A 26,427-nucleotide genomic window follows, 5' to 3' on the forward strand; every position below is an offset into this window, starting at 1 on the left:
GACAGAGTTTCTCTACAAACTAATCCTTCCTTCATGCCTAAGGTGGTTTCCAGTGTAGCTTTAAATCAAACCATCCACCTACCCACTTTCTTCCCCAATCCACAGAACAAAGGTGAGAGACTCCTGCATTCCTTGGACATTCACAGGCAACTTCATTACTACTTGGATAAAAGTAAGGCTTTCAGAAAAACTGACCAGCTCTTTGTTTCCTATGCTACAGCTTCTCAAGGGAGGGCCATATCCAAGCAAACCATTTCTAAATGGATAGGCCATTGCATACGATTCTGCTATACCCATCATGGGAAACCAGTTCCTCCTACCATTAGATCCCACTCTACCAGGGCAACAGCTACCTCTACTGCCTTTCTCAGGGGGGTTCCTACCAAGGAAATTTTAGAAGCTGCAACTTGGAGTTCTGTACACACCTTCACCAAACACTATCAGTTACCTCTTTATTCTAAATCCAGGGCAGGCTTTGCCACCGCAGTTCTGCAGGGCCTCATTGCCTTCACTAACCCTCTATGATGCCACCACCCTACCTTAGCTTTGGGACTCAACCCAAGTGTGATGACTGCAGCAAGGTAACATGATGAACATAGTACAGTTTTGTACCTACCATAAATGTAGATGTTTGAGTGTTCACCCTGCTGTAGTCCAGGTTACCCTCCCTCCAACCCCTCTGATCTACTGGCTAAATCTTTGCTATGCCTTTCTGATGTATTTGCTTATAGCTGAAGGGATTTTGTGTTTGTACAGTGTTCACACCTTTTTGGTACTAATTTGGATCACCTTTTTGCGGGCACCTGACATCTGGGGCAAGAAAAACTGAAGAAAATGGCGTCGGTTGCAATATATGTACCCCTGGCGCACTGATGTCAGGGATGAGGCGACAGCAACCGACGTCGGACCAAGACTTTGGAAATCCGGCTGACTGCGGGACCGCCTGACGATAGGATAACCCAAGTGTGATGACTGCAGCAGGGTGAACACTCTAACATCTACATTTATGGTAGGTACAAAACTGTACTTTACTTACCCTTCAGCCCCCTTTCTATACCTTTTCTTTCCTTCACTATACTCAAAAGCCTTTGTGGTGCATTTGCTTTTAGTTGAAGGTAAATTTTATGTTTCTAAGGTGCATTTATATATTTACAGTTTATATATATATATTTGCTCCCCATTTGGGGGGCAACTGACATCTGGGGCAAGAAAAACTGATTAAAATGGCATCTGCTGCATGTTTTATATCCCTGATGACCTGACGTCGTGGAAGAGGAGACAGCAACCGACGCAGGACCCAAGACTTTGTTATTCAGGCCGACTGAAGGCAACCTGCCAGCAGATTACCCCTAAATGTAATACACACCTGTTAACATGTTGGCAGATTTTAAGAATCCAGTACAAAGTACTCTTTATCAGAAATATTGGGGTAGCACATGGTTATAACAAAATAAATTACTTTGAGTAGGCTCTGAATTGCCTGGACATAGCTGTAGCTGTACTAAGTTTAATGGGTTTGGCTGCCATTGTAGCAGTCTAGAAAATGGACTTCAAAATCTAAGCCTACTGTAAGTAAAGTATTTAATATTGGAAAGGAGAAAAAAATAACTGTAGCTGAGCCTTTAAAAGAGGAAGGAGCAAATTGCATAGAAAGAAATGGCGCTTGTGGAAACAGTACTTGCAGAATAAAGTTCAGTAGGAGGAGTGAAATTTAAGGGAAAGCAGTAACTGAGCAACTTGCATAATGTTACAATAATTGAAAATTGTTAAAAGGAAAACGTACTGCATCAAAATAATGAAGATGTAATACTTTGTTTTCTTATTATTGTGTATGTACTTCTCATTTTTTTAATGTCATTTTTTAAAAATTGAAAAATATGTGTGTTGTAGAGTCCTTCAGCTTGTAGATATTTTTGAAAAGTGCATAGGGTAGTAGTTTCATTTAAAGGCCTTCTGCACTCCCAGGAATGGAATAAATCCTATTACATAATGACTCCCTATTACTATTCGAAAACATGCACGCTGATTGACCCAGCCCAACTAGGGTGCCCGTTGTAAATCCCACAGTATACCAACGGAAAAAGGTCCAGTCGCCCGGACTTTTTTCCATTGGTATAAAGTGCCCCAAAACTTTTTTTTTTTTTTTTTTACAATCAAAAAAAGAGAGAGAGAAAACAGTGCAACAGAAACTTTGTTTTCTTTGTTGCTTCTGTTTCAAAGCATTGATGTACTGGCAAGTCCCATGCATGCGCAGTGCATCAAAACGAAGTAGTAGTATGCCACAACTGGCGGAAGAAAAGTAATCTGCCGTTATCCAAAGACATTATTTAAGAAAAGTAAGTATTTTTTTTCTTAATTAATGTCATTGTCTAATAACAGTATCACTTGGGCTTCGCCCTTGTGATTAAACCACACCAACCATGGGCAAATCCTCAATATACCACACCACGTCGTCGGTTATTGCTTTAATATTGGCATGTCATGTGCCCAAGTCAATTCTTATGTTAGTGCAGCTTCCTGCAAGGACAGGACACGACACACTCCCATGGCTTGGAGCATGATGCAGTGGCATATGTTGGAAGGCACCTGTCCCCCCCCCCCCCCCAAATTGCAGGAGTTAGAGAGAGAATAAAGTGAGCTTGGGTTCAAATGAAGAAAGTCTTTCATTCGGTCCACAGTAGAGGATTTCCACACAGATAATCTGATGTGGTGAGAGCATTTTTTCTTTACATTCTGAAAAATTGTAAGTAAATATTAGTAACTGTGTTTTCATAATGGTTCGACTCAGTAAGGCATTAATAGCACTTTGACTTAACGGTCTAGAATGTCTTTAGTGGTTTCCTTCTTTAAGCTACTGGCCATTCTTGTGTTATGTTTAAAGTCAGCATGTCATCATACAGTATTCTGAAATAACATATATTGTGCACTGTTAAAATTCACAACATATTTGGTGGTGTCACTTTTGAAGTGTCTTGTGAAAAAACCAACAAGCAAAACAGTTTCACACTCATTCTCTTGGGGGAAAAGATGCATTTTTAGTATGTGTATAATATTAAACCGTAGCAAACATTTACTGCACTCCTTTGCAGTTTTCCATTTTGATTGTTCTGTTATAAGATTTGTTAAATCTCTGTCTTTATCTGTTGACCACACATATTAATTTTTGTGTTTTGGTTTCTGTTTTGTTTCAGGCAGAGAATTTGCTATTAGATGGTGACATGAATATTAAAATAGCCGATTTTGGGTTTAGCAATGAGTTTACACTTGGAAATAAATTGGACACTTTTTGTGGTAGTCCTCCTTATGCTGCACCAGAACTTTTCCAGGGTAAAAAATATGATGGACCTGAGGTGGATGTCTGGAGTCTTGGTGTCATTCTCTACACCTTGGTGAGCGGATCACTCCCTTTTGATGGACAGAATTTAAAGGTACTCTTATTTCTTGTCTTTCTTCACTAAAATGCTGTACAATGTTGGCATGTAAGAAACTACTGCCTCCGTTTGTTCTAGCTTGACCTGTCTTTTCCAAGTTCCTTAATTAATTAATGTTTCCCTTAGAGAAATGTTTCATCACCTTGTATACTGAGATTCATATGTCATTGTGTCAGACATAAACATCTGCATTTCTGTAACATTCAAACTTCTGCATTTTGTTTATACTACAGTATTTTTGTAGACTCTTGTGTAGGAAGATCACTCTAATAGTAGATGTTCTTCATAGTCAGTGTAGCCACACTGATTCTTAGGTCTTCCTGCTATACAGAAGCCCCAACTGGCCCATTTTCTAGAGTTTGTACATTATCCCCAACCGACAGATGTCATTTTATAAGAGGGGTATCCATTGGAACCATCTTCAGTTCTTTCTAGTGCCTACTCTGCAGTTTCATACTTGTCAGATGCTCTGTCATTCGCTCAGCTAATTTTATCCAGTGTTGGTACCATATTTGGGAAACCTTTCTTTTAGTCTGTGTTTAAAAAAGTTAATAACTGCTTAATGTATAAGAAGCACATCCCACATAAAGATTTTAATTTCTTTTGTCTGGGCCTCAGCATGATGCTCATCGTGCATACAGCTGCAGTAATCACAGATGGGCATAAATGACGGGTTGGTTCGAAGGGAAACCCTGTCCTGATGGAAGATGAGAAAGGGCTGCACAGCCATGAGGGCTTGTAGTTCCGAAACCCTACGAGCTGAAGTAATGGCCAGAAGGAAGGCTGTTTTCCAGGACAAATATTGCAAGTCTGTTGAGGCAGCTGGTTCAAAGGGAGGCAATGTTAATTTTTCTAGAATGTAATTAAGATCCCAGGCTGGCATTGGTTGTTTCCTTGGTGGTCTTATATTCGTAGCTCCTCTGAGGAACTGTCTTAAGAGTGGGTGAGAGAATAAGGGTGGATCAGTGTTGAATTCTGCAGAAATGGCTGAGGCATGGATTTTTATGGAGGAAAATGAAAGTCTACTGTTCAGCAGCTCAGCTAGATACTGTAATACCTGAGGCAAATTCAGTTTTCTAAATGAACTAGGGTTTGAGCCAAGATGCTTGAGCATAGGCTGAAGTCCATGGACCAGGTCCCCTCTGTTTCCTCTCAGTCTTTGGCTTCAGACTCTCTTGCCAAGGCAAGTAAAGAGACAAAAAAATTAAGGAAGAAGGAATAAGCTGATGCCACCAAGTCTTCAGTGCCTGCATTAAATTGTTTGATTCAGGTGAGGTGTTTTTATAGACCCCTGACCGGGAAACTACTAGGCCTGAGCCTTCTGGCATGGCCCATCAGCAGGCTGCTATTGCAGAAGGCCTTTTAGATTTTGCCACTCCAACTACACTTGCTAATTGGGTCCAAAGCCACTTTGCAGGCTTCTGTTTCTGGCACTCAAGAATTCGTTACTGAAGTGAATGACTCTTCTTTTCCATCTATCAGATGTGTTCAGCCTTCTGCAGCATGGTCTGACGTTGCCAGCAGCAGACCATGTTTGGAGGCATTTTCTCCTAAACAGACACCTGAATCTAAGAGATCACTCAGCTTAACCCAGCAAACTTCCCAGTCTTCTGCTGCTACAGCCAAATTAGAAGCACACAATCTTCTGAAGATAACCCAGGAATTCATAGCCTTTATGAAGTCCAGAGATACTACACACATTTACCTTACTCCTGAGGCTTCTCCCAGCAGAAGGAATGTCTCCTTCCCCGAAGGCTTAGAATTCTCAGGATCTGAAGATGAGAGAGAGTTATCCTATTCTGACCACCTTCCTCTTCAAACCTGTCCTGATTTTGATTCAGATTGTGCTCTCTCTTTTGCTTCTCCCCCTGAAGACTTCTCCACAAGGGATAATTTACATAATGTGAAAGAGGCCTTTAATTGGGAGAGCAAGGAATTCACTCAGGCCTAAACACACTACAGACATCTTCTTAAACTTCCATCCCCAGGGCCACTAACTATTCCTGCAGTGCATATAGTAATGGACAGTGTCTTTGAGGACATCTCTATGCCCGTGCTCTATGCCACCTGCCCCTAGAAAACCAGACCACTTTTATAGATTTCTTGGCACACTCAAGCACCCCTATAAAAATCCTCGGTAACTGACCTTTTTATTTCCACTGTATCTTCCTAGGGCGCTACTAAGAGTGCAGCCTGACACCCCCTTCCAAATAGCAGAGAAAGTAGACTGTTGGATAGGTTTGGGGGAAAAAGGCTATACTTATGCTGCCCTCTCCAATAGGGCTCTTAATTGCCAGTTTCACGTGTTGAAATACTTAGTCTCTCTAATAGAACAAATAATTTCAAAATGAGAATCCATTACTGGCAAAGCTTACAGAGAGACTTACAGGAAACAGCCAAATCAGCTTTGCAGGTCTCTAGATGCTCTCTGAAATGTGGTTACCATGCACTTGGATGCATCTTGTAGAGCAGCTGCTACAGGTTTTGTCATACATAGACATGCCTGGTAGAGGACCCATCCACATTCTGACCAGGTGCAGACAAAACTCATGGGTGCTGGATAAGACAACAAAGTTCCTTTTTGGACCTCCTGTTGAAAAAATTTTTGAGAAACTGGATAAAAAGGAAAAACAAATTAAAACTGTGAAGGAATACCATATATGACCTCACTGGTGTCACTGTTAAAAGTATTCCTGATATATGGATTTCCACTGCTGACATCTGACTAGGGTACCAAAACATTGCCTTCCCCATAGGGAACTTCCAGTGGGGAGACCTGCTTTTGGAAGCAAAAATCTGTAACTGTAATCTCTGTTAACTTCTATCAGGTTTGGCCTACTCTTCTATAAAAGCTCACCTGTCAATTATCAATGCCTCTCTTCCTCTTAGCCCTCCACTTATGGATAGAGAGGAGGTCAGGGCTTTCCTCAGGGAAGTCCTGCATCTTAACTCATCTCTCCCCCTTTGAGATCTTAATTTTGTACTCAAAAAGCTTACATTGTTTCCTTTTGTAGCATCTTCCACTTTAAAATTCTCTACTTGGAAAATATCCTTGTCCTGGCTCTCACATCTGTTAGGAGAGTTTGAGTTAGAGGCTCTCATGGCCATTCCACCTTTTCTTGGTTTCACAAGCACAGGTTGACTCCCAGGACTAGTCCGTCTTTCATGCCTAAGGTAGTGATTGAGCTGTCCTCAGTCGTGCCATTCACCTACCCACTTTTTCCCCCAGTCCACAAAACTGGAGGAAGGATCTTACATTCTCTGGACATTTGTAGGCAACTGAGATTTTATCTGAACAAAGCTAAATTCTTCAGAAAGACTGACCAGCTGTTTGTATTATTTATGAGCCCTAAGCTGAGCCAGCTAGTCTTCAAAGAAAGTATTTTAGCTTGGATTTATAAAGCTGTTTCTGCTACTCACACTGTGGTAAGACCTTTGCAATATTCTGTCCCACAGTCTATCCTGTCTTCTCTACCTTACTTCAGCTTCCATTTTCTCCTCCTTTGCATTAAGCTCTGAGCTGCTACACGAGAATGGGGGGAGTTTCTTACCTATTCTAGCTACACCCTTCCTAGCTAACCAGTCTCCCTTTCTCAGTAGTTTTCAGGCAATTGGCTTGGAGATAATCTGAGGATCCATGCTCATATGGCAGTCTATATACCCCAGTACATATGAGCTGAGGTCTTGCATCTGCCATAAAACCTCAGGAAGGTGAAGCTTTGGTACCCTCTCCGGACATCAGTGGTGGAAGTCATATATCAGTAATAGTACAGCAGTGATCAGTAGGACATCTACTGCTATGGAAAGTTTTTGAACAACTGTTCAGTCTCCCACTCCTAGGTGTAATAGAAATTATGCTTCAAAATGGTCACTCTCTCCCCCCAAACAAGATAAGGGGAGGCCTGCTGGAGTGAAGAGACCTAGACAATGTAGGAGGTGGAAACCAGATCAGTGCCCTAGACTTTGGGAGTTCTAAGGAACCTATACGCCCCTGATCAGTTTTAACTGTGCACAGCTCCACACCCTGCCCCTAGCAGGAAGATTTTCTTCCTTTCTGCAACAGTGGAATCTTGTCACCAGAGACCAAATGGGTTTTACACATCTTAGAAAAGGAATATTCTGTTTAAGTCAGGGAAAGACCACCCTTCCTACAGGTGCCAAAACCACAAAAAGAACAGGATGTTGTTTTCCCTCTTATCCCACTAAATATCTTACAACAAAGGTCCATTCAGCCATTTCCTGCAGGGGGTGAGGAGACAGGATTCTATTCAAGATTTTTTCTTGTTCCAAGAAAGGAAGGCACTTTGAGACCAGTCCCATACTTATCAGATTTAAACAAGTTGTTATACAGCCCCAAATTCAAAATGCTAACCTTGCAGAAACTATTGTCCACGCTCTATCAAGGGGCTTACATGGTGACAGCAGCTTTAAAGGACGCTTAGCTGCATGTCCCTATCTCAAAGGAACACAGGAGGTACCTATGGTTTGTGGCAGCAGGGTTACATTACCAGTGTGTTTTACATTACCGTTTGGGTTATCTGCTGCTTCCAGAGTTTTCACCAAATATCTGGCTCTAGTCATAGCCCATTGCGGCATCTTAGGTTTCCTTATTTACCTGAGTAACTGCTTCATACAGGGAGAGTCTGTCCTACAACTCCAGGCATCCTTAGAAATCACCATAGAGTGCTTCTAAAAGGCGAGTCTCATACTGAACCTCTGAAAGTCACATATTCAGCCCCAGACAAGTATTCTTTTTCAGTGTGCACTGACAGATTCAGTGCAACAAAACGCCTTCCTACCCCAGGACAAGGTGGCTTGCCTTTATTAATATTTCTTCTACCAAAGCAGATGATCTGTGCGAGGGAGTACCTAAGGGTATTGAGTTACATGGTACCCTACATTCTAATGGCCCCCCCCCCCCCTGACAAAACTCCAGTGGTTTCTTGATAATGATGATAAACTTGCAAACAACATTTCCAGCCTTTGTAAACCCTATTGTCTTTTCTTCCCTGCTTAAAGAAGGAACCACTCCCTGTGCTGGTTAAGCACCATCCTGCAAAACCCAGGGGCAAATTTCTGTCTGCCAGAAGCAGACAAAGTCATCACAACAGACAGGTCTGACATGGCCTGGTGAGTTCACTTAGGCCCTTTAAAGGTACAGGGCATTTGAAACTGGGAACAGCAAAAGCTGCACATAAACCAAAAAGAGATGTTGGCAGTCTTTCTAGCTATAAAAGCCTTTCATTTCAAACTCAACCCAGGAACACTACAGATTTGGACAGATAGCACTACTGTTTTATGGTACAAGAACAAGGGGGGAACCTGTTCCTATTCACTGTGTGGCATTACAATGAACATTTGGCTATTAGCACAATGAATTCCAGTTGACTCTCATGGCGTCTTACATACTGGGCCAGAACAAAACCCTAACAGACTCAGGTGGGATCTTCTGGACCCCAGTGGATGGATGCTGAAAAGAGAAATTTCCGTGGACATCACCCATCAGTGGAGTTATCCCAGTGTAAACCTCTCTGCCTCTCATCAGAACAGACAACTACAAAAGTTCTGCTGCAGAACCCAACAAACTGGGACATGGGGTGCCTTTTCTTTCAAATGGATAGACCTCTTCCTTGATGCTTTTCTATCACTACAGTTGATTCCCAGGATGCTGAAAAAAGTGAGATCATACAGGCCAAGCATGATCATCATAGTCCGCTTCTAGCCATGGCAACATTGGTTCTCCCTCTTCCTAACTCTTAGTGAGGGCAGATACTTGATCCTTACACTGGTGGAATCTGCTATCCATACTATCTTGTTCACCCTCAGACCAACAGCTTGGAGAAGTGGCTTTTGACCGCAAAATACTCTTCAGAAGTACTTTCTGTCTGGAGAGAGGTAAGGAAACCCATTACCAGGGACTCATACAAATGGAAAAGATTTCTTTTTGGTGCAAAAACAGACACATTAGTCCTGCAAATGTGATCATTGCACTGCTGTTGGAGTACCTTTCATGATTATTTCAAAAAGGTCTTCCCTGTTCCAGCATTAAAGTAAATGCTTCAGCAGTCTCTCTCTGCCTTGCCTGCAATTTTCCTATATCTTTTCATCCACACCTGAGATAATTTCCAGAAGGAGTGATGCATCTAAGACCCAAAAGGAGAAATCCAATACCCACGTGGGATTCAAACTGTGTTCTGAAAAAGGTCATATTGCACCCCTTTGAGCCAGTAGCTTCCCTCCTGTAAAAATGCTCACCTGGAATTCCACCCTGCTGATAGCCATTACCTCAGCCAGGTGGGTCTCAAAACTACAAGCCTTGATATGCAAGGAACCCTTTACTGTTTTTCACAAGGACAGAGTAATCTTAAGAACAAACCCTTCCTTCATGCCCAAGATAGTATAAGAACATACCCTGAATCGCTATTCACCTGCTGGTGTTCTTTCCAAACCCACAGAATAGAGCAGAGCAAATTCTGCATTCTCTGGATGCACAGTGGCATGTCAGCTATTACCTAGACACAACTAAGTCCACAAACAAGGCGAATCAACTGATAACGACATTTGTGGAGGGCAAAGAAGGCAGACCAGTTTCCAAGTAAACCAGTTCCAAATGGAGAGCCAGTTGCATCATTTTCTTTTTTTTTTCCTGGCATGCTAAACCTTTACCAGAATCTGACAGGACTCAATACAGTGCAGCTAGTATTGCTTTCCTTAAAGATATTCCTACACAGCCTTTTCAGGAAGCTGCCACTTGGGCATCTGTCCACACCTTTACTAAGCATTGCTATTTAGCTGGTGCATACAGAGCTAGAGCAGGGTTTGCTACCGCTGTCCTACAGAACCTGCTCTCTCAAGGGCCATCAGACAGCCTCGCCCCCAACTTTAGCTTTTGGAGCCCCCCTCAAATTAGTACTTCAACATTGAGTACAAAGGATATAGTACAGTTGTGTCACAATTACATAATTATAGATGTTCAAGTAGATCAGTGTTGCATTACAAACTCCTAATCTCCTACTACTGCTTTTTCGCTGGCCACTACCGCAACCCAGGAGATGAGTCTTGTCTGGAGGGTAATCCTTAACTACCTTCATCCCCATTTCTCTCTTGACTACATACCCAAGATTAGACCTTCCCCTTAAAACTAATTGTAATAGGTTCTGAAAGCGTTGTGCTATCCTTAAGCATCAGGTGGTTACTGACTACATAGAAACACCTGAAGGTGGCACCAGCGGGAACCCCTGGTATAGCCTGATGTGTCTAGACATTGGTCTCTTGACGTCCATCAACCTGGGATGATGTAAATACTCTGGAAATTGGACCAGTCACTAGTTTCTGCATGGCAAGAAGGCCCAAGAATATGTACTGCAACAGTGATCTACTCAAACATCAACAGTTATTGTAAGTGTGGCACAACTGTACTAGCATAACTTTTGGGTGTGCCCACATTCTACTCTCTTGCCTAGTCAGATTTTGTTAATCTGTTTTTTTTTTTTCACTTTTAGGACAAGCTCTGATCTCTTACCTGCAAAGGTGCTGATGCAGGTTACACAAGACACTTACAACATGTTCAGCATTGTCTTGCACTTCTGTAGTTCTCATTTTTTCAGTACCCAAGTCCTTTGTTCACACTGGAATTTGAGTAGTGGCTTGAGTTAGTCTACCATTGGTGATTTTATTTTATTTTTTAAGGAAAAATGAACAGCTCTTGTTGGCAATAGAAGAAGGACGCTTATGTCTTCTAAAAAGTAAACAGCTGCTTTTGTAGTAGACGGATAATCCTTAAGGATTACCAGTTTGTTTTTTTTCTTTTTGGGATATAATGTACAGTATTAACCTTGTGACACTTGCCTGAAATTCAATAGAACTAAAATTAAAACACCTTAATGTTACTACTTAATGTATATGGAAGCATTTTGTAATTCCTTTATAAGTATGCAAAAACATGAATAAAAATAATACAAGGAGAGAAGATAAAGTTGAAAAGAGGTGAAGATCTAAGGAGGCAGTCAAAGAAATCAAGACTACATCTTCAATTACTATTCCAGAAGCGAGGGTGTTCGCTGCTTCTGCTTTGATTAGTTTCAGACATTAGAATCGTAAGTACATTCCTCGAGTACACTAAAAACTCCTTACTGGCCCTAGTTCTTTATTAGATTTATTTAAAAAAATCATCACCTTTATATGCAGCAATGTCCTTCTGCCAAGATCATATTTCATCTACATGAGATCCCTGAGCTAGAATGTGCTATAGTGGATTCGGTGAAAATTTCCATCCATTTATTCACACTGTACATTTGTCTGTCCTACTCTGCTTTTGTGTTACAGAATTATTGCAAAGGAAAATTTCAGTTGTTCAAGTTCAGGATATTCTGCAGAATTTGCTAAGCAGTGAAACTAACTTCATTGGAAAAACTTGTTGCTATGGCTCATAAGACTGAGCAGGTGCATCTATGTGCTTTATTTTTTAAACAAGAAACATCTTTATTAAATTACGTCTGACATAGGAAATGTTACATTTGTATAAATGAAAATAAACCATAGTGACGCAATCTCAGTTGCGAACATTATACATTCCTAACAGCGCCAACACAACTGTAGCTGCAAACATTATACATCACTTTTAACATGTCCAGTCATTGTTAGTCAACCATTACATAGCTCATTCAAATCTTGGCTTCTTTTAAACTTTATAGCACAAAAAATAATAGGTAAGGCACCCAAGCACAGCTAAAAAAAAAAAAAAAAATCCGTTTATTAAAAATGATAAACACTTTCGTGCAGGTACTCTGCACTTCTTCAGACCAATATAGAACTAACAAAAACTCTCTCTTAAATAATACCTCCAATAAAACAATTAAGAACAGCTTACATCAATGAAGCAGTGCACGAGCCTTCAGCACAGGCTTTAAAGGAACATACTCATTCAAACCTGGTACTCTGTGTGCAGACAATTTATGATCCATTTCACTTAAGTTAACTCTCTTATTGTTGATGTCAACCCCTCTAATGTCCGGATGGGCCAGCTGTAGTATCAAGAAACCAAAACTGTATCCATTATTTTCGTGTGTATGCTTATAAAGTGCATTGGTAGGATCTTTATTACGAATGTAACCTATATGCCCCAAAGTGCGCTCCTTAAAAGAACGAATAGTTTTCTCAACATAAAAATATAAACAAACCCTGCACCGGGCCTGATGTACCAAACTGGAACTATTACAGTCAGCATGGAAATGAGGGGTAAATTTAAAATCATTAGTAGGGTGAACAAAAATCTTATCAGAAGAAATGTACTTAAAAGCCCAACGTACACCCTACATGGATATGTACCCATGTTTTCTGATATATAAGCAGATGTTCTTCGTGTTTCACTGTTGCAGTCATTACATTTGGGTAATCTGCTGGCAAGTTGCCCTCAGTCGGCCTGAAATTTCAAAAGACTTGGTTCCTTCCCTCGGTTGTTGTCTCCTCTTCTGTGACGGGTCGTCAGGGGTATAAAACAAGCAGCCAACACCATTTTCTTTAGTCTTTCTTGCTGCGCGGTGCCCAAAGCAGAAGCATTTCGCAAGTGCCGGTTGGCCAATGCCTGAAATATTCGAGTTTGAGTTTCAGAACCGAAGTCTTCACTAAAGCTAAGTACCCCTTTGGGGAAACTTTTTTCTTTCTCCATACCGATGTCAGAAAAGTTAACAATTGTATTACTTGTGGGAAGCAAATACCTCATAAGGATTTCCATTTATACTGTATTCCTTGCTAAGGCCCTGATCACAATGTGCCTGGCTGTCGGTTTTGTGCTAGATTTAACCAACACACTATTAAGCGTTGGTACAGTTTTGCCTCAAAGTATTTTGGAAACAGATTTAACTACCCAGAAATGTTGTCGGATAGCAATCCGACTACTGGAGTACATAAAAAAACGCAAAGAAAAGGACAGAGACAGACAGCTGAAGTCCAGAACCAATGACGAAGCTTCTCCTAAGTCAATTGCTGGTTCGCCGTTACTCAGTGAGATGCTTTCGCAGCCCCTGATACCTGCTACTTTCGAGTCGCAGGCCCATACCGACACCCATGTGGAGTCCGGCATGCCGTGATATACTCAAATTATTGAACCCACAGATGTATCTCCCTTGGCTGGGTCCAGAGCCGCTGAGCAGGCACCAGCTTCTGAGGGTATATTCAGACCACAACATTTTTATATTAAACCAACGACAGCTGCAAAACCAAAGACAAAAGCAACTTCTAAAACCAAAAAAAACGGCGCATGAGCCACGTGCACAGGCCTCTATGCCTAAAAAACAGATGATCAAAATGGCTGAAGACCTTATTACCTTGATCAGGGGTTCTCATCCCCCACCAGATAAGAGGCCTAGGCAAGACACTGATTGTGAATCTTCAGATCAGGTTTCTATTTCTTCTGATTCCTCTACTGATCAGGAATTACCTATTCCTCCCTATGAGGATTCTGATGCAGAGAAGTCTATACCATCTGCATCACTTTCTGAGGATTATTCATTTGGAGAAACCTTACATACTTTGAAGGAGCATTTTCACCGGGAGAGTCAACACTTCTCAGAATCAAAAAAGAGGCTCAGGGATTTATTTCCTTCTCCCTCAGCACAGGCCTTTAACCATACCCCCTGTTTTAGACATTGTGGATGATGTGTTTTCGGAGTCAAGCTTGACCCCTGACTCCTTACCTCCGGCTCTCAGTAAGCCTGACAGATATTACAGGGTCCCCGACTCACACAAATGTTTATTTAGAAACCCTGCTGCTGACCCTGAAACTATTTCACAGGGTCCAAAGGGAGTTAAGGCCTCAACAGCAAAAAAATCGTACCCCCTCTGACAGAGATTCAAGGGCACTGGATAGATGGGGAAAAAAGGTTTATACATCTGCAACCTTGGCAATTAGAGCCTTAAACTACCAATTTCATATGCTCAAGTATTAACAACATGTTATGGGATTGCTGAAACAGAAAATGAGTTGTTTTCTGAATGTGCAGAAATTAAAGAATTGCAGGAATTATTGCATGCAGCTGAACAGGTTGGAAAGCATACTTTGCAATGTGGTTTTGATTCTTTGAAGGCCTCCTGCAGGGCCGCAGTTACTAGATCTGTTGTTAGGAGGCATGCCTGGCTAAAAGAACAAAATTTGCCTGATCATGTTAAAGCTAAATTACTAGATGCACCTTTACAGCATGGCACTCTGTTTGGTATTAAGGCAGAAGAAGTTTTAAAGAAAATGGAAGACAAAGCTAAGTCTATGCAAACTGTAAAAGACTTCTTACAAGTGCAGCCACCATGATTCAGTAGACACTGGCCTACAAAAAGTTGGTCCTTTCCTGTGTCAGACAGAGCTCAAAGGGATAAATCCCAACGCCCTAAGGGTTCCAGATAACAGGCACAAGATTCATACAGGTCAAAGGAATGGGGCGCTTATACCTCCAAATCTGGAGGAGATAAAGGGCAAGCCTACAGAAAACAGTCCCAATGACTTCCCTCTGCCTTCACCAAGCACTTATCTTTTGGCAGCACCCTTGGGGGGGGGGGGGGGATTAGCACTTTTTGCTCAAAATTAGCAGTTAATAACCCAGGACAAGTGGGTGCTAAACATAGTATCACAGGGATACAGATTCCATTTCCATACTCTGCCAATGGCAAACGATTGGCCAGATTTGCCAAAAAATCAATGGGCAGAGACACAGAAACAGGTTGCGTCCCTCATGGGTATGGGGGCCATTCAGCCATTACCAGAACAGGAAAAAGGACAAGGTTTTTACTCGACTGTTTGGTACCCAGAAAGGACAAGGCCTGGCGCCCAATACTGGATTTATCAAGTTTGAACACATACCTGGACATTCCAAAATCCAAAATGCTGACTTTGCAGCAGCTTCTGCCCATGCTGGGCAAGAATGCTTGGCTGGTGACATTAGACCTAAAAGAGGTATAACTGCATGTCCCAGTAAGGCAATCATGCAGAAGATACCTCAGATTCAAGGGTGGCTTAATGCATTACCAATTCTCTGCACTGCCTTTTGGCTTATCTACTGTGCCCAGGGTCTTTACAGAGTGCCTGGCACCAGTAATTGCATTTTGCAGACAAAGAATTATTCAAATATATCCTTACTTGGACGACTGTCTCATTCAAGCAGAGAACAAGGACGTTCTTCTTCACCACCTGACGTTTGTGAAAAGGCTTCTAACATGCCTAGGGTACACAATAAACGAAAAGAAATCACTACTGGTACCTGCTCAAAAGATAACATTCCTGGGTGCAAGCTTGAATACAACTGCCCAGATGGCTTACCTCACGCCAGACAAGCAAAGGCAACAGACTACTTACTTCAAACTGATGGCAACAAAAACCCAGTTATCTGCAAGACAAGTTCTGCAGGCTTTGGGCTTCAAGGCATCCTGCATCCTACTGATTCCATATGCAAGACTGCATATGAGGAAACTTCAGTGGTACCTAAAACGTTTATGGAGTCAACATTGTCACACTCTGGAAACAGTGATTCCTCTCATTCCCTGCCTACAACAGGAGTTTCTCTGGTGGGCAAAGGCATGTCACCAAAACATGGGACGGGTCTTCACTCTACCCCCTGCCAGCCAAACCTTAACAGACGCATCAGATTATGCCTGGGGGGCCCACATGGCGGGAAGATGCATTCAGGGCATATGGACCCTAAAACCAATACATCTACATATCAACCAGAAAGAGATGCTAGCTGTTCAAAATGCCCTGACAGTCTTCAAGGACTTAATTCATCCAGGACAACTACTGATAAAGACGGACAACACCACAGTCATGTGGCATATAAACAAGCAGGGGGACACGCACTCATACCCCCTTTTGCAGATTAGCCATGGCACTGTGGGACACAGCTTTGACTTACCAAATACATCTTCAAGCTCAATTCCTGCCAGGAAAGCAAAATACTCTGGCAGACTATTTAAGCAGAAACCTTATGGATCCTCACTAGTGGAAACTAAATCCACAAGTCTTCAGCATGATGATAAAGAAATGGGGGAGCCCAGACATAGATCTGTTTGCCTCCCCTCAAACTTATCAATTGAAAAGATTCTAGACAAGGACGTATCACAGACAAGCATGGAAAGTGGACCCCCTATCCTTCAGTTGGAAAAACCTATCGGTTTACGCTTTTCCTCCACTGCCTCTTCTTCCCAAGGTCCTCCTAAAAGTCAGACGAGAAACCAAAGATGATACTAATTGCTTCGGACTGGCCCCGCCAATACTGGTACCCAATCCTAAGGAACTTGTCTCAATACCCAGTTTGGACCTTACCTCAAAGACCTCAACTACTGTACAAGCAAAACAGTCAGATCCTGCACAATCAACTCCAGACACTGAACCTGGCAGCATGGCTGTTCATGTAGTTATACAAACAACACCTCTCAGTAAAGCTGTGATGCATGTCATTTTGGAAGCCAGAAGGCCTAGTACTAGAAAATCTTATGCTGATAAACGGAAGAGATTCTGTGCTTGGAATCAAGCACAAGGAACTGATACAGCAGAACCAAATATTCCTCGGATATTACAATACTTGACTGAGATGCTTGACAAAGGCTTATCTTTCTCATCAATTAAAATCCATGTCTCTGCCATTTCGGCTCATTACAATACAGAGCCACCAATCTTTTCTCATCCTTCACTAAAGCAGTATTTTAGAGGAGCCAAAATGTTAAGACCTCCTAGAAGATCACCAATACCTGCATGAGACCTCAATCATGTGTTTGAAAAGCTCACCCTGTCTCCATTTGAACCAGCTGCTACTGCTGATATAAAGTTCTTATCATGGAAAACAGCTCTGCTACTAGCAATTACTTCAGCAAGAAGAGTCTCAGAGCTACAGGCCCTCATGGCTGTGGAGCCTTTTATCATATTTTACCCAGACAGGGTGTTTCTGAGGACAAAGCCAACATTTATTCCTAAGGTGGTTTCCAGTGTGGCTCTTAACCAAACTGTTCATCTGCCAACCTTTTATCCAAATCCATAGAACAAGGGGGAGAGAATTCTGCATTCCTTGGACGTACACAGACAGCTAAGATTCTACTTGAACAGGACTAAAGCTCTAAGAAAAACTGAGCAATTACTAGTGACATATGCTGCAGGACCAGAAGGAAAGGCCATTTCAAAGCAGACTGTTTCAAAGTGGATAAGCCACTGCATTCGTTTCTGCTACTTACACCATGGTAAACCTGTGCCCAAGGGCATTAGGTCTCATTCCACCAGAGCTGCAGCTACTTGAGCAGCCTTTCTCAGAGGAGTACCAACCAAAGACATTCTAGAGGCTGCTGCTTGGAGTTCTGTTCACACCTTTACAAAGCATTATCATTTGCCTCTCTACTCTAAGTCCAGGGCAGGCTTTGCCACTGCAGTTCTGCAGGGCCTTATAGCCGCACCTAGTGCTTTTTGGCTCCAGCCTCCCAACCATAGCTTTGGGATTCTACCCAAATGTAATGACTGCAACAGTGAAACACCAAGAACATAGTACAGTTGTGTACACTTACCATAAATGTAGATGTTCGAGTGTATTCACTGTTGCAGTCCAGGTTACCTGCCCGCCATCCCCCTTTCATTCTGGAGTTTATCTTTCCTTCTCTATCTTCTACAACCTATGTGGTGTATTTGCTTGTAGATGAAGGTAAAGTTTATATTGATGCATGTACATATATATTTTTGCTACCTTTTGGGGGGCATCTGACATCTGGGGCAAGAAAAACTAAATAAAATGTTGGCTACTTGTTTTATACCCCTGATGACCTGACGTCATGGAAGAGGAGACAGTAACCGACGCAGGACCCAAGACTTTGGAATTTGGGCCGACTGAGGGCAACCTGCCAGCAGGTTACCCAAATGTGATGACTGCAACAGTGAATACACTCGAACATCTACATTTATGGTAAGTGTACACAACTGTACTTTTTTGCCTCATGTTTAGCATAAACCTCTTAAGTGACTTACTATTCTTAAAAACTAAATCTCGGACGTGGGCCATCTATCCCCCTAATACTATCATCTGCTAGTAACACTGGCCCGTTTTTACAGATAATGCTACAAATCGATGTCCATCCGAGTAAAAGGTTTTTGTCCTATCTGATTGTGCAGCCATAAAATGACTCGCAGGCAACATGACCTCATCATTGGAATATCCCCTCACCCTAAAGTTATCTTGAAGCTCACTCAGAGCCTGGCCAAATTACACATCATTAGTATGTAACCTAGAAATCCTAAAAGTTTGACCTTTAACCATGTTACGAAAAATATGCCCAGGGTACGACAAGTTTTCCTATATAGCATAGTCTCTAAAGACCCTGTAGCTGTCTTAACAAAGTGTGTATGCAAAAAGTCAAACTTATCAAAAGCTACACATTTAAAAAACTTAAGAAAAGTGGTAGTTGTGTTCAAATACATTATAAAATCATCAAGTTTATGAATAGAGCAATCCCATAAAAGAAAAATGTCATCCACAAACTTCCTATAAAATTTAATACATGAAGCAAGCCTGTTCGAGCCAAATACAAACTCTTCTTCCCAGTGTGCTATCACCAGATTGGCGTAGCTATTGGCACAAGCCGTGCCCATAGCTATGCCTATCTTCTGCCAATGTATAACATTATTAAACATAACATTATTCTCAAGAATTAGCTCTAGTAAATATGAAGTTAACATCAACATATCAGATGAAAATGAACTATATTTCAATAGAATTAGCCTAACTGCAGCAATACCCCCTTCATTGGGCGTAAGTGTAAATAACTGTATTATTTGAGAGAGTTTTTGTTAGTGCTGCGTTGATATGAGTAAGTGCAGAGTACCTGCACGAACGCACTTATCACTTTTAATAAACTGATGTGTTTTTAGCTGAGTTTGGCTGCCTGTTTATTTTTTGTTCTATCTGGTTTTTGGGTTGAGGCAGCCTTTATCTACTTTTTTTTTAATATTCTTTCAAACCTTGTCCTTTCTCTGCATGTATTGATCCCATATTTCCCATTTTTCCTATGTAATTTGCTCCAACCATTTTCTAAAGATCCCAGTTCCATTTGTTTTATCTCTGTTACTGTCGTCACTACTTCTAGTAAAGTTACTTTAGACTTTGATTTCCACTCTCTAGTAATTGCTTTTTGGCAGCCATCATAATTAGACTTAGCAAAGCCTTACTATGTCTAGGCAATTCCGATTCTGTATCATAGCTCAAAAAAATAATTTCCCTAATTACTCCAGTTTGCTCACCCAGCATCTCTGACAGAGCAGTCTACAGAGAATCTTTAAAGTCAGCCAACTCATTACACTCCCAGAAAATATGTTCCCACTTACCTCTTTCTTCCCCGTCACACCTCCATTATTTGCTGTCTACCTGAGGAAAAATTCTTTGACGTCTGCTTGAGGTATAAAAATACCTATGTAAACATTTTCAGGCAAAGATCCTAAATCTTCTAGATTTTGATGCATATACCCCCCCCCCCCCCACACACACACACACACACACACACACACACACACTGTTTCTTTGTGAATTGCTTATCTAATCTTTCTTCCCAATACTTCCTAACCTCCTCTGATTGATTGATTGATTCTTATAGTTATCATGCAGTATTTTATATGATCTACTAATTAGTCCTTTCTTAACAGCAACATTTGTTCTAGATTCTACTAAAATACCAGTGCTGGTCTTTCATTTAGGACCTCACTGTTTTTCTCTTTGCCTATACTGTGATATCAATCCTTGAATGTGGAAGGCAGTCTTTAGTCTGCAGTCCAAATGAGTTATTGGTATCTTCCCATTCTATTACTTTTCCCTATTTAGTTATTTGCTCTCCCAGTACCTTGGTTCCTTTGCCAGTTTTCTCCAATATATTCCCACCCCCCTTGCTTATTGTCTGTATCCCTAATTGCAGTCATCCCTAACGGCAGAATCTCCTTTCTGCATTCCCATTTTGGCTTAGTTGTTAGACGACCTTCTGCTACTTTATGAATATAATATTCTGTATGATTATTGTTCTCCTTAAAGGCCTGCATCCAAAATCCCAGTCTCTCCATGTTACTTGAGCCCCCCCTTTTTCATCATCATTTCTTTCCAGTTTGAATTATAGATCTGATGTTGTTCTTTCCATTCATCACGGATTGGTTCAGTTCTGAGCCCTCAGAACAGAGTTTGCCTTATACCAAGCTCGCGCCAGCCAAAAAACTCTTGAACTAAGTCTCTACCAAGAATGCCCTTCTGCCCTTCTCCCTGTTACCTCAGATCTCGTTTGCCACATAGCCATAAAGACACGTTTCAGCCGAGCTCTCAGCTAAGTGGAACTTTATTTGACTTTTGTGTGAAAAATGTGTGATATCTTCATATTTTATTGTATAAATAGTATTTATAGTGTTTTTTCTTTTGTCTAACTTTGTTTTTCTCCTCTATACTCTACCCGTTGTTACTGTTGGCAATCCTTCAAGTACCATTGTTGGTACTGCCTTTCCTCCCTTACCCTTTGTGTCATTTCTTCAATACCATAGCTGGTATTGTCTTTCCTGTTTAACCTATTATCTTTGGCTTTTAGTAAGGTGCTTCTTTTTTCATTACATATCACTGTATTACTATATTTGTGTCTTTTTTGAATGGTGTTTGACTTTGTTCTAGTTGGATTGATCGGAAGAGGCAGAGGAGGTCCTCGTAACCAAGGCTCCAGAAATTCCTTTTCTGGACAGCCTTACCAGTGCTCCCAAGGAGCAAGCCTGATTGCTTACCTCTGGAAGCAGTTGGGAGTAGTTTCTGTCTGCACCAAGCTGCCTGGCAATCTGTCACCACCAATCGTTTGGTGCAGAGCATCATTACCAGAGGTTACACCATTTCCCTTTCTTGTCAACCAAACCTTCCAAGGAAACTTCCCAACGTTTAAGTTGTCTGAAAAAGAGTCATCCAACCAGTCCCACCAGACCAGCGCGGAGCTGTATTTTACTCGAGATTCTTTTTAGTGCCAAAAAACACAGGGACTGGATACCCATTTTGGATCTCAGCAGCTTAAACAAGTCTGTCACCCAAACCAAATTCTGGATGGTCACGGTTCAGTCCATTCTTCCCTTCTTAAGAAAAGGCGATTGGATGTGCTCAGTAGATCTCCGGGATGCACATTACCACGTCAAGATGGACAAACTCTCCAAGAGTCTGCTTCACTTCCGGCTAGGAGCCAGTCATTACCAATTTTGTGCCCTGTCATTCGGTCTCTCTACAGCTCCCAGAGTGTTAAAAAAAAAATGCTTAGCAGTGGTCACAGCTCACTTGAGACTAAAAGGATTCCAGATGTTTCCATATCTGGACGACTGGCTTCTCACCACCCCCACCGAGCATCTTCTAGTAACAGCACTGCATTATTCTCTCCCTCTCTCTGTCTCTGGCAAAATTGTTGGGATTGCTGATACATTGGGAGAAATCAAACCTTACTCCCACACAACAAATAGAATTTATTGGAGCAGTGTTCAATACTTAGTCCTGCCTGGTATCACTCCCAATTCACAGACTCCACAGAATGACGCTTCAGCTTCGAGTGATACTCTCTCAAACAAAAGTCTCAGCAAGGGAAATTTTTCAGGCCCTAGGATCTATGGCAGTTTCAATCCCAATAGTGCCTCTAGCAAAGCTGCATATGCAGACCCTGCAGTGGCTCTTTCTTTTGTCAGTGGATCCCAAACTGTCACCCCCTTTGTTACCAGATTCGTATAACCAACTTCTGCAGAAAAGACCTCCTTTGGTGGATGAGGTCAGACGCAGAACTTTGGAGTTTCCCATTTCAATCCCCACAGCCATAGTGACCATGGATGCTTTCCTGATCGGGTGGGGGTGGGGCCATTTCCAGGGAAAGACTGTCCGAGGCACATGGTCCACCTGCATATCAGTGTTCTGGAACTGAGAGCTGTGCTGTTAGCATTGCAGGCCTTTCATTCTGCTCTTCCTTCCTGGACAATTTCAGTTCAATCAGACAATGTGTCAATGGTCTGGTATATCAACAAGCAAGGAGGAACCAAGTCCTACCCCCCCCTATGTCAAGAAGCTGAGAATTTGGCAGTGGGTGATAGCTTCCAACCGCTTCCTGATAGCAACGCATATCCCAGGGAGCTCCAACATTATTGCAGACAAACTGAGCAGATGCATCCTCGTGCCTTACGAGTGGTCTCTCAACCCCGAGGTGGCGAAAGAAGTCTTCAGCCACTGGGGCCAGCCTTGCTGCGATCTTTCTGCCTCCCCATAGAACAACAAGTGCAGCAGCTATTTCGCCCGTATTCCCCTGGAGGGGGAGTCACCGAGGGACGGTCTTATCCACGATTGGTCCATGGGACGTCTTTACGCTTATCATCCAGCCCCCTGATTCCTCAATTTCTAAAGAAAGCTGTTTGGTTGAGATGCAAGGTGATCTTCATAGCCCCATTCTGGCCTCGACAAGTTTTGTTCCCCTTCCTTCGGCCTCACCCAGTATACCCGCCGTGGATTCTGGACCCTCTACCAGATCTGATTACTCACCCCCAAGGGTTGAGCCACCTAGATCTGTCCAGTCTCAAGCTGACAGCTTGGTTTTTCCACTAGTCTCCAGGCAAGAAAATCTCTCCTCGACTGTTCGAAACGGGTTCCTATTAGATTGTCGAAACCTTGTTTACGTGAATACGAAGTCATCGACATGTATTGCATGAAGTAAGTAATCATTGAACATGCAAAACCGCAAAATCCGAAATGTTGAAGTGTTTTGGTTGGCCCTTCTGTGGTATAGCTTTGTAAGGTAAGTGTGCGATAGTTACGAACCTTAGGGTTAGGGTGCGGGTTAAGGTAAGTGTATAGATAGGTATTGTGTGTAAAATTTAGCGTAGTGTTAGAAGTAGGGTTTTGTTAAATGTATTTGTGTATTATTTATTTTGTTTGGTTATATCTCCGTAGGGGAAGTGTGCGGTAGTTACGGACCTTAGGGTTAGGGAGAGGGGTTAAGGATAGTGCATAGATAGTTGCGTATGTGGGGTTTAGTGTAGGGTTAGAAGTTGAGTTTTGGTGCTTTACTTTAGGGTTAGGAGTAGGGTTTGGTTGGTGTATGTATGTGGTTTATTTATTTTGTTTGGGTAGGTAGTATGTAGCGGGTGGTGGGGTTGGCCGACTATGAACGTTCGATATTTTAATTTTGCGGTTTAGTGCTTTCGGTATTTACGCGGTTTGAGTAATATGTGTCGTTGTTTTGGTATTCGATGTAATGGATTTTTGTTCATTTAATATAGACCCGTTCAAAACATCATTCTGGCCTCTCATAAACCATCCACCAGAAGACTATATCAGGATCAATGGAAAAGGTTCTCCATCTGGTCCAAGGATAACATGCTAGACCCATATTTGGCTCCATTAACTGCAGTGCTTCAATACTTCAATACTAAGTTTTTTGATAATGGAGCCTCTGCCTCTACCATAAGAGTACATCTAGCGCCACTTTCTACAATGATATAGATGGCACTCCTCTTATCTCTTTATGCCTATGCAAAGCCTTCCTCAAAGGGACCGCTCATATCTGGCCTCCTGTCAGGCAGCCTGTGAAACCATGGAGCCCCACTCTAGTCCTTCAATCTTTGACTCAAAAACCTTTTGAACCTGTGCCGGTGTGACCTAAATTTTTTGTCTCGGAAATCCTTGATGTTCATCGTGTTTCACTGTTGCAGTCATCACATTTGGGTAATCTGCTGGCAGGTTGCCCTCAGTCAGCCTGATTAACAAAGTCTTGGGTCCTGCGTCAGTTGCTTTGTCCCTTCTTCCATGACGTCAGGGGAATAAAACATGCAGCCGATGCCATTACATCAGTCTTTCTTGCCGTGCGGTGCCTGAAGCAGAAGCAGTTGGCAAGTGCCGGTCGGCCGACTCCTGAAATTGTCGTTTTCGAGTTTCAGAACCAAAGTCTTCAACTTAAAGCTAAGTACCCCATTGGGAAAACTTTTTCTTGCTCCTTTCCAATGTCAGTAAAAGTTAATAATTGCATTACTTGTGGAAAGCAAATACCTCATAAAGATTTTCATTCGTACTGTATCTCTTGCGTAGGCCCTGACCACGACGTACCTTGCTGTCGGTTTTGTGCTTTATTTAATTAGAGCACTGTCTGTCGTCTGTACATTTTTGCCTCTAAATATTTCTGTTCTCGGTTTAATTATCCAGAAATGTCGTCTGTTAGCCATCTGACTACCGGGATTCTGAAAAAAATGCAAAGATAAAGACAGAGACAGGCTGCCGAGGTCCAAAACTGCCGACAACACTTCTCCTAAGCCAGTCACCAGTTCGCCGATACTCATTGAGGCGCTTTCGCAGCCCCTGACACCCACTACGTCTGATTCTCATGCCTCTACCGAGACCCATTCGGAGTCCGGTATGCCACAAGATACTTCGCCTATGGAATCTGTGGATGTCTCTACCTTGGATGGGTCCGGAGCCGCTCTGCAGGCACTGGCTTCTGAGGATGTATTCAGGCCTACAGACTTGCATATTAAATCGACACCACCGTCATTACTAAGGCCTAAATCTCGATCCATGTCTAAAACACCAACGTCCAGGCCACATGTTCGGGCCCCTATGCCTAAAAAACAAATGATAAAAATGGCTGAAGATCTAATTACTCTAATCAGGGGTAGTCAACCCCCCCCCCCCCCCAAGAGGCCTAGGCCTGAGCTTGACTACTAATCTTCTCAACAGGATTCTGTTTGTTCTGACTCTTCTAATAACCTGGATTTGTCCATACCTTTTTATGACCTTTCTAATGCAGAGAGGATTCCATTCCCTCTGCTTCTCCTCCTGAGGATTTCTCTTTTGTGTAAACCTTACATACTTTAAGGGAGCATTTCCACTGGAAAAGCCAGGAATTTTCAGATTCAAAAAGGAGACTTAGGGATTTCCTCCTCCTACCTCAGCATAGGCCTTTGGCTATACCTCTTGTACTAGACATTGTTGATGTGTTCTCGGAATCCAGTTTGGCCCCTGATTCCCTGCCTCCAACTCCTAGTAAACCTGACCGATACTAAAGGGTTCCTGAGTCCCCCAAGTTCCTTTTCAAAAATCCCTGTTGCAGATCCAGAAACCATTTCTCAGGGGCCCAAGGGCATTAAGGCTTCTACTGCTAAAAATCCTACCCCTTCTGATAGAGACTCCAGGGCGCTGGATAGATGGGGCAAAAAGGTTTATACTTCTGCAACCTTGGCAGTCGGAGCTTTAACCTGTCAATTTCATATGTTAAAATAGCAACAGCATATTATTGGACTGCTTAAACAGAAAATGATGTTTATTCCTGACTTTGTGGAAAATAAAGATTTATAGGATTTAATGCATTCTGCCGAACAAGTTGGAAAACATACTTTGCAATATGGTTTTGATTCTTTAGAGACCTCTTGCAGGGCTGCTGTTACTGGGTCTGTGCTTAAAAGGCATGCTTGGCTTAAGGAGCAGTCTTTGTCTGATCATGTTAAAGCTAAATTGTTGGATGCTCCTTTAAGTCAAGACCGCCTGTTTGGCATTAAGGCTGAAGAAATTCTTAAAAAGATGGGAGATAAAGCTAAATCTATGCAAACTGTTAAAGATTTTTTAGAAGTGCAACCTCCAAGATTTAGTAGGCACTGGCCTACTAAGAAATGGTCCTTTCCAGCCCCTTCCAGATCCTCTCAAGCCAAACCCAGACACAGCAAAAACCCCAGGTTTCAGTCCCAGGGGACTCTCAGAACTAAGCAGTGGGGGCCCTATGGTAAACAGTCTCACTGACTTTCTTTTAAAATTCCCAAGCACTTATCTCCTAACCGCCCCTTTGGGGGGAAAGATTGCTCTTCATGCAAAGAACTGGGAACTCCTAACCCAGGACAAATGAGTTTTAAGTATACTGTTCCAGGGATACAGATTTCATCTCCACATGTTGCCAACACCAAACGGGTGGCCAGAGGCTCAAAAACAAGTACTTTCCCTCTTAAGCATGGGGGCTATTCAACTGGTACCAG

The 26,427-nt window shown here is 42.2% G+C and overlaps 1 protein-coding gene across 7 annotated transcripts in view; it reads left to right on the forward strand.

The window, feature by feature from the left end:
• Positions 1-26,427, forward strand: part of MARK2 (microtubule affinity regulating kinase 2) — a 2,737,523-nt gene that overhangs the window by 1,296,835 nt on the left and 1,414,261 nt on the right. For all 7 annotated transcript variants that reach the window (XM_044075616.1, XM_044075618.1, XM_044075619.1 and 4 more), the window contains exon 8: positions 3,192-3,428. In XM_044075616.1, coding sequence (XP_043931551.1) covers positions 3,192-3,428 — 237 coding nt within the window. The remainder of the gene's footprint in view (positions 1-3,191; positions 3,429-26,427) is intronic.

The sequence above is a fragment of the Protopterus annectens genome, chromosome 6.part1 (assembly GCF_019279795.1).
Source record: "Protopterus annectens isolate FY-2018-M chromosome 6.part1, PAN1.0, whole genome shotgun sequence".
Lineage (NCBI taxonomy): Eukaryota > Metazoa > Chordata > Ceratodontiformes > Protopteridae > Protopterus > Protopterus annectens.